This window comes from Setaria italica, chromosome VIII (assembly GCF_000263155.2).
Source record: "Setaria italica strain Yugu1 chromosome VIII, Setaria_italica_v2.0, whole genome shotgun sequence".
Taxonomy (NCBI): domain Eukaryota; kingdom Viridiplantae; phylum Streptophyta; class Magnoliopsida; order Poales; family Poaceae; genus Setaria; species Setaria italica.
In genome coordinates this window covers 2,703,031-2,711,338 of record NC_028457.1, presented here as the reverse complement: position 1 = coordinate 2,711,338, position 8,308 = coordinate 2,703,031, and the positions used below count along the sequence as shown (strand labels likewise).

Genomic DNA, 8,308 nt, shown 5'->3' with positions numbered 1-8,308 from the left:
GTCATAGGTTAAGATTTTGAGTTGGCTAATTCAACTCTCCCCTCTTATGCTACGAGAACCGATTCCTTTCATGCTGTACCACCCACTCAAGTCATTGTGCAAATCAGCTATGCCTCAGCTCAGGGAGTATAAATAGCTAACGTCCACTTCAGGCAATTTAAGCCATTCTAGCAGTCTTTGTCAGATATACCATCTGTCCACCTGAAAACTGAAACCATCTCTGCACGGCAAGAATGGTTCCTAACACAGTCCGTGTAGCAGTTGGAATTCTTGGTACTCCTCATCTGCATATCCTTTTGAAGTCATTTGTTTTCATGAATGGCTGTAAAACAAGTCTCTCCTTGTTGCAGGAAATGCTGCTTCTATGCTCCTCTATGCAGCACCAATGTACGTGTCGTATCCAGAAGTACTATGCATGATCAGAAATTGATACAACCTATGCAATCTTTTCTTATGCTCTGCGACTGATGTTTCACAGATTGACATTCAGAAGGGTGGTAAAGAAGGGCAATGTAGAGGAGTTCTCATGCGTGCCTTACATACTAGCTCTGTTCAACTGCCTCCTGTACACCTGGTATGGGCTTCCTGTAGTGAGCTCTGGATGGGAAAATTTCCCAGTTTCTACCATCAATGGAGTGGGCATCCTGCTTGAGATCACATTTATCAGCATATACATATGGTTTGCGCCAAGTAAAAAGAAGGCAAGTGATCTACGGCGCATTATTCTATTCTATTTCATATGAATCGATATGTGTAAACTGTATACCCTAGAACATGTTTGGGAGTTTTTTTTTGTTGCAGAGGTTTGCCTTGCAATTGGTGATTCCTGCTGTGACATTATTTGGCTTGACAGCGTTCTTCTCAAGCTTTATGGTCCATACGCACCGTATGCGCAAGGTTTTTGTTGGTAGTGTTGGTTTAGTTGCTTCCATATCCATGTACAGCTCTCCAATGGTAGCTGCAGTGAGTATCAAATATATATTACCTACACAATTAGATAGTAATTGGTGATTTTTTTTATATAATTGGCAGTTGGTGATTAAACCTTGTCCTGAATAAACAAAGGCTCAGTCTGAACCTCTTATGTAAAAGCTCCAATTCACCAACTGTCATCGAAGTAGTGGTACAGAAACCAAATCAGATTAATTAAGAAATCATGTACTACTAAAAGGCATTAATTTTCACTCCAGAGACATTCATGTGTATTGCAGTTTCATAATCAAAGGTTTTCCGAACTGAACTTGTCACTGCAGAAGCAAGTCATAACGACGAAAAGTGTGGAGTTCATGCCATTCTACCTGTCACTGTTCTCCTTCCTGTCCAGCGCTCTGTGGATGATATATGGGCTCCTTGGGAAGGATCTGTTCATCGCGGTTAGTGCAAGATCCTGATCATGTTCACTGATATAAGATGGAACTCGATTAAACTGATCATCACTCTCTGATGTTCCACTTTCACATACCGCAGTCTCCAAACTTCGTCGGCGTTCCAATGGGCATTCTTCAGCTAGTGCTGTACTGCATCTACAGGAGAAGCGACGGGGCAGCTGGAAAGCTCCATGCCACCGCCATCGATCAGGAGAAGGGTCTGAAAGCAGTGGTAGTAGCCATGCATCCGCAGGAGTTAGGTGGAACGAAGCCAGAGGCGGAGGGTCAGAAATGAGCTTGATGTGCTTTTCCCTGAAACTGGTAGCAGCGTAGGTGCAGAACGAAGCTGCCTGCCTTCCTTCAGAAACGTTGCCAGAATATATTTCTTTTTTTTTTGCCCTTTTATTTTACTGTGTCGGTTGCATGCCCCCAGTGGCACCGGATTTTGGCCCGGTCCAGACCCGGCACGGCAGCCGTTGTGCCTGTGCTGGCCCAGTCCACACCACGGGCCGTGCCTAGGCCATTATCTCTGTCCACATGCTGGCCCGGCACGGCCTAGCCCATTTGATCTGACGGGATTCAACGGTCGGCCCGACCAGTCAAGGCCCGCTCAGCCCGCCTCGTGGCCATATAAAAGCCAGCCGCGGCCGATCGCTCCCTTGCCCTGAAACACTACTCCATTTTCGGCCGCCTCCCTCGCTCCCTCGCCTCTCCGCCTCCTCTGTCTCGTTGCCTCCGCCTCCCTCTATCTCGCCTCCTCCCCTCATAGATCCATCACCGTCCTCACCCGCTGCTGGCTCGCCGCTCGCCCCACCACCTCCCTCGCAGATCCACCATATCATACCCTGAAATTTTTGAATTTCAGGATATGAAATGGGATAATTAAACAATGATTTTCTCATAATTTTAATTTTTTTTCCAACATTTATTTTTCTTTACAGGAAATTTAGTGTAGGAAAAATAATTGTTTGTTTTTCAAAATTAAATAAGGTTGTTCTGTGTCTGTCCATTCATGCCAGTGCATCTTGGTATTTCATGAGTGCAAAAAGTTTTAATAATGTGTTTAGACATAGTCCAGACCCTTCTGAGAATTTTCTAGCTTTTTTTGGAATTTTATTCTTATTTTCTAAGAGCTAAATCAAAAATTTTGGATGGTTCTAAAATATTTTTCAGAAGTACCAAATATTTTATTTGGATTTCTGTGTCTCAAACTGTCTCTAGGAATTTTCCTGGAATGTTTAGAATTTTGAAAGTATATTTCGTGGCTTAAATAAATTATCAAGATTTTTTAAATTTTTATTTACACGAGAAATTATTTTTGAAAAAAAGAAAAATCCTTTTCCTTCGGGCCGAGCCCATGGGCCCAACCCACTCCGATCGGCCCAGCCAGACCGCCTACCGGCCTCCTCTTTCTTCTTTTTTTTTCAGCCCATCTCCCTGCCGGCCCATCTCCTTCTCTCCTCTTCCACCGACAGGCCAGCCTCCCCTTTCCCTTCTGCCGGCCTGGCTCACTACCTTTCCCTCTCTCCCTTTCACCGCCAAGTAGGCCCCACCTGCAGGTCCTTCTTCTACCTTCGGCCAGCACCGCCGTTTGGCTTCCACCGCACCGCCGTGTTCCTTCGCCTCCTAGCGCCCCTCCGCCTCCCGGCGTCGCTCCAACTCCCCACCCCCCCCCTCAGCTGCCGCGCCCGCTCACCTCCGAGCGCCGCCCACCTCCTCAGTTTCCCCTTCCTCCCACCGGTAACGGCCGGCTCCACCAAGCACCTTAATGGCCGCCGCCACCTTGTTTTCCCCTCCCGGAACCCCCTCCGCTCCTTCCGTGGCCTATAAAAGGTTTCATCAAGAACACATCCAAGCCACCAAAAGTGCTTAAGTGATCCATCAAAGGCTTAGCACAAGCTTAGGAGAGTGATTAGTTCTAGGATAGGCCTAGAGAGGAGTGAGTGTAAGGTATGCCTACCTTGTGATCAGGTTCTAGAGTGAACCACTACTATACAAGAGGTGTGCCGGCGTCTTGGAGCCTTGGTGGCTCACCGGCAAGTCTTGGACCCTCCAGCTTGGTGTGGAGCGGCGTCGACGACCTTGTGCGGGGGACGCGGAGACCACGTCCCTTCGTGGAGAAGCTCCTTAGTGGAGACGGCATCAAGGTGACCGAGGGACTTAGCGTGAGCCTTAGTGGTTGAGCCTTTGTGGCAAGTCAAAGGGTACCTTGGGAGAGACTTGGTGACCGGGAAATAATACTCTTATGTGAGTGCTTCAATAATGTGGACTAGTGGTGGCTTAGTGCCTACTGATACCACGGAATAAATCATCATATCAAGAGTTTGCTTCCCCTTATCCCCCTCTTACGTTTCCGCATTTCATACTTGTAATTTGTGTGCCTTTACTTTTCTAGAGTATTATCTTGATAAAATTAGCTATAGGTTGCAAAACTTGTTTTGGAATGAGGGTTCAACAGGATAGAATGATCTAATTTATCTTCATGTAAAGCAGTGGGAGCCATAGTTTAACTTTTTAAATTACTAAATTCACCCCTTTCCCTTTAATACTACGAGCACCATTTCCTTTAAGCGTTCCCTCGGTCAAGTAGCTAAGTAACCATAATTGCTTGTAATGGCGCGGCCGCTTAGGACGACAACAGCCGCTGTCACCGTCTACGCCGTGCTGGTCCTGTTGTCAGTCGGCCCGCCGGCGGTTGCGGGTCAGCAGCAGAGCTGCGGCACCGAATGTTCCAATGCTTGCCAGCTCTACGCCGAGGCGACATGCAGGGGCGTCACCTCCAACTCCAACTTGTGTCTGACGGTGGAGCAGTGCAAATTGCAGGTGTTCCAGCCCTGCGTGATCGTGTGCCTCAATGGCCGCAGCAACGGAAATCCCCCGCTGGGTACATGCTGAGTGTGCATGAAGCATGCGTGGTGGTTGCGGGGGGCGGGCGGAGCTACATTGTAGTTGTGGCTGCCGGGTGCAGCCGCACCCAAAAAAAATTATAATCCCTTATTACTCCTAATTTTTCACCATGTTTATTTCAATATCTATGCATACTAGGAAGGTGCCGCACCAGGGGCGTTATCATGTTACATGTTACCACTAGCTACTGTTCACTCAGGTCATTAATAAGGCGTTCCCATTGCCACGCTACTATACATGGAGTTATGTCAGGATGGCAATTATCCCCGTGGAGGTGGGGATCCGCTCCGAAATTAATGGGGTTGTGGCTATTTTTGCCCCTATGGGGCTAACAGGGTGGGCTCCCAAAATCCTAGCAGGGCAGGGGTGGGGGGCGGGGATGAATTTTGCTCCGCGGGGCACCACGGGGATCCGATATTAGAAAACCAGCAAATGCTTTTGGCCCATCTAACTATATGCTGGCCCAATAGCCCATGTAACTAAGACATATGTATACCCCACTCTCCCCATTCCCCACTTCCTCATGCAGCCACTGCTTCACAGCAGCATAGCGAGCCAGCTACACCGCGAGGCGGAGGTACCGGCGAGGTCGCGAGGCGGAGGTACCGGCGAGGTCACGAGATGGAGATCCTGGCCGGCTAGGCCGCGAGAGGCAAGCTGTTGCCGTCCAGCCATCGACAGTGGACGCGGCACCAGCCAAGTCATTGGAAGCCGCCACACCGGTCCGTCCTACCGTCCTCTGCGTCTTGACCAATGTCCTACGCTACTCGTCTATCCAAATATGTGGCCACGTGAACAGCCGGCACCAGATTACACTACTGGAAAATGAACCTTTAGTCCCAGTTGGATAGGACCATAGATCACAAAAATTTAACTAGGACTAAATTTTCGAGATAAAAGGAGCTGTCCTTTAGTCTCAGTTGCCCGCCCTCACCCACCGGCCGCCCGCCCGCCCACGCCGCGCCCGGGAGGTGAGAGGGCGGCGGCGGCACAGAGAGGGAGAGGAGGGGAGTGCCGATGGAGAGGATGAGGAGAGGGAGGAGGGGATGAGAAGAGGAACGAAGAAGATAAGTGGAGAGGAGAGCGCTGCCTGAAGGTGGAGAGCGCTGCCTCGAGGGCCGCGTGAAAATCTGACACCTACGTCCCCTTTTGTTCTGGTTGGAATATTCCAACCGGGACGGGGGGCGTCGGTGTCAGATCTTTACAACCGGGACTAAAGCCCGTTCCGTTGGTGTCCTTTTGGTGCTTCATTTTTGATCCGGGACTAAAGTGGATCCAATATTAACCGGGATAAAAGTATCTGGATGGAAGGTCAGTTTTTTACTAGTGTTATCTGACTCTTGTTTTTTTTTAATTCTTTGATTCTTGCACATCGGCACAAAGTGCATCAACGCACTAGCCAAGATCCTGAAGCAACCGTGTTCAAGTTTAGAATGCTCTTGTACAAACTCTGATGTCTTATGTGTAAATGTCCCGCGCACTCTTGTAAAAAATTGTAATGACATGAATTAGAAGCGTGCTAACGAGTGTTTTTTTGCTGTCGCATGAATTCCCCACGGAGGCTGCTTGATTTCGGGGACCCGACGGGGCTGGGGACAGGGCTAATATTTTCCCTATTCTCTGTTCGGGGCTGGTTGATGGAATTTGTCAGGGTTTGCGTTATCTTCATAACAATGAAAGCATTAACCATTTGGATCTCAAGCCTGAAGATGCTGACATGGTTCCAAAAATAACAGACTTTGGCTTATCAAGATGCTTTAGTGGAGCACGTTCCAGAATAATTACTAAAAATATCCGTGGAACACCGTAAGGAAATAATGCCTAAATCGGTTGTTATTTCTGGAGTCATTTAATTCTTGCAACCATGATGCTTTAAACTATCGTACTATAATGCAGGCTATATATTGCTCCGGAATATTGGAATAGAGGGGAAATATCTTTCAAGTCAGACATTTATAGTTTGGGTATCATAATCATAAAGTTATTAAGGGGAAGCAATGGATTCTTTGATTTTGGAAAAAACACCTAATTAGATTAAGATAAGCTTATTGATCATTTCACATTAACATACTCTTTGATCTGGAGTTTTCTCCATCTGTATGCATGACGGGCAATGATAGCTATTTTGGAATAATTGAGGCTATCATTTCTGGTTTCTTACTTTGGTTTTATAAATCCTGCAGTGGGATAGATCACTAGATATAACAGATTGCCCAAAAGTAATGAGATGCATTAAAAGCAAAACTTTGTGTGAAAGATGATCAATATCGAAGACCTACTATGGATCAGATCATTGAAATGTTGAGTGAGAAGGATACCCCAATTCAAATGGTTTCTCCGGTTTTTGGCCACATGAAAAATAACTCCGGGTCTTCAGTAGAACAGGTATATGAGCAATCAATGCTTGATTATCTCCCCAGTACTCCAACAGAGAAATTAAACTTTTCTGATGCTACTTTCCCAATCTCTTAGTACAAGATGCCAATCGATTCTGTAACTATGATACACTGCAGGAGAGCTCTCACTCAATGCAATTGCTTAGGATGGAACCCGAAATTTTCTACTGCAGCTAGGAAAAACAAGGGATATATGTCTTCAAAGCATGTTGTCTGAGTTCCTTCGTGCCTTTGCTGGTTGCAGTTGATCCGTGGGTCATGTGAAACAACCAAACTGCTAGAGCTTTTAGACGCACGGTAGACAGTGGTAGACCTAGATATTTGATAGGAAACCTGCCGAATTTCACCGGAAGATTGTGCAGTACCTCGGTCAATTGAATGCCCTCAGCATCAGATGGGTACAGTGGTAGACTTATGGAAGTTCGTTTTCAGTCCTGTCACTTCTCCAAACCTACGTAGTATGTCAACCAACATATCAATGTCTTCCTTTCTTGGTGCCATGAACATCGCCGCGTCATCCGCATACATCGAAATACGGCATGACGGTGCTCATCCGCGAATCATGCTGAGGACTCCCAATTCAGTTGCCAATTCCAACATTCTTTGCAACGGGTCAATTGCTATTAGAAACAGTAATGGGAAAGGGGGTCGCCTTGTCTTAATCTCCCGCCGTGTTTAATTGGCTGATTCGGTACCCCTTTCAAAAGGACTCGAGCTGAGGATGTGGATAATATCGCTGCAATCCAGTCTCGCCAGCGTGTCGGGAAGCCCAAGTGCTGTAGGAGTGATAGTAGGTAGTCCCATCTGACGGAGTCAAATGCTTTCGCAATATCCAACTTGAGAAAGATGGCCGGTGTTTTACTTCTATGGTACCGTCTAGCTGTATTGCGCACCGTTATGAAGTTGTCGTGGATACTCCGTTTCTTGATGAATGCGCTCTGACCATTGGAGACTTCCAACCTCTGCTAGACAAGATTATTGGCAAGCTTATCAGCTAGAGCGGCAGAAACATGACGATAGCAGGACGTCTCACGCTTGTTAAATCAGTACTGACCTCGCAGACAGTATATCTACTGACGGCACTACAAGCCCCCAAAGAAATAATGAAGCACATTGACGCTAAACGGAAACAGTTCTTATAAGCGGGATCGGAACCAATCACAGGAGGGAAGTGCAAAGTCAATTGGACCCGATTGGCAAGACCACGGAAAGGGGGAATAGGAGTGCTACACCTCGGAAAATTCTCCCGAGCTCTACAACTCAGAGGGCTATGCCATGAATGAATGACTGGAGAGCCGCAGTGGGGGGCCACGGTCACAAAGGTAACAATTGGAGATGGAAAAAAGACTTCATTCTAGCACAGCAGCTGGATCAATGGTCAGCGGCCGAGGGACTTTGCGCCCAACCTGTATAGAATCTCCAAGAGAAAAAACAGTGAGTGACACATGGATTCAGGATTTAAACCTTCTACACCGTGGGTTTTCAGTATCTCATTTCATCGAATACCACTGCTTATGGTTCAAGTCAACAGCTTGCAGTTATGCCCGGGCTTTCAGGACACCATAGCATGGAAGTTCACAGAAGACGGACAATATTCCTCACAATCGGCACACCAGGCACAGTTTATAGGATCAATGA

At 47.1% G+C, this 8,308-nt stretch overlaps 1 protein-coding gene across 1 annotated transcript; it reads left to right on the top strand.

The window, feature by feature from the left end:
* The first annotated feature begins 200 nt into the window (after positions 1–200).
* On the top strand, positions 201–6,127 carry LOC101758476 (bidirectional sugar transporter SWEET3b). Its single transcript, XM_004980122.3, has 7 exons — positions 201–273; positions 351–387; positions 479–701; positions 802–963; positions 1,254–1,373; positions 1,468–1,531; positions 6,078–6,127. Exons 1-7 carry the CDS (start codon positions 234–236, stop codon positions 6,125–6,127), a joined length of 696 nt encoding a protein of 231 aa, XP_004980179.2. The 5' UTR covers positions 201–233.
* Positions 6,128–8,308: the final 2,181 nt, after the last annotated feature.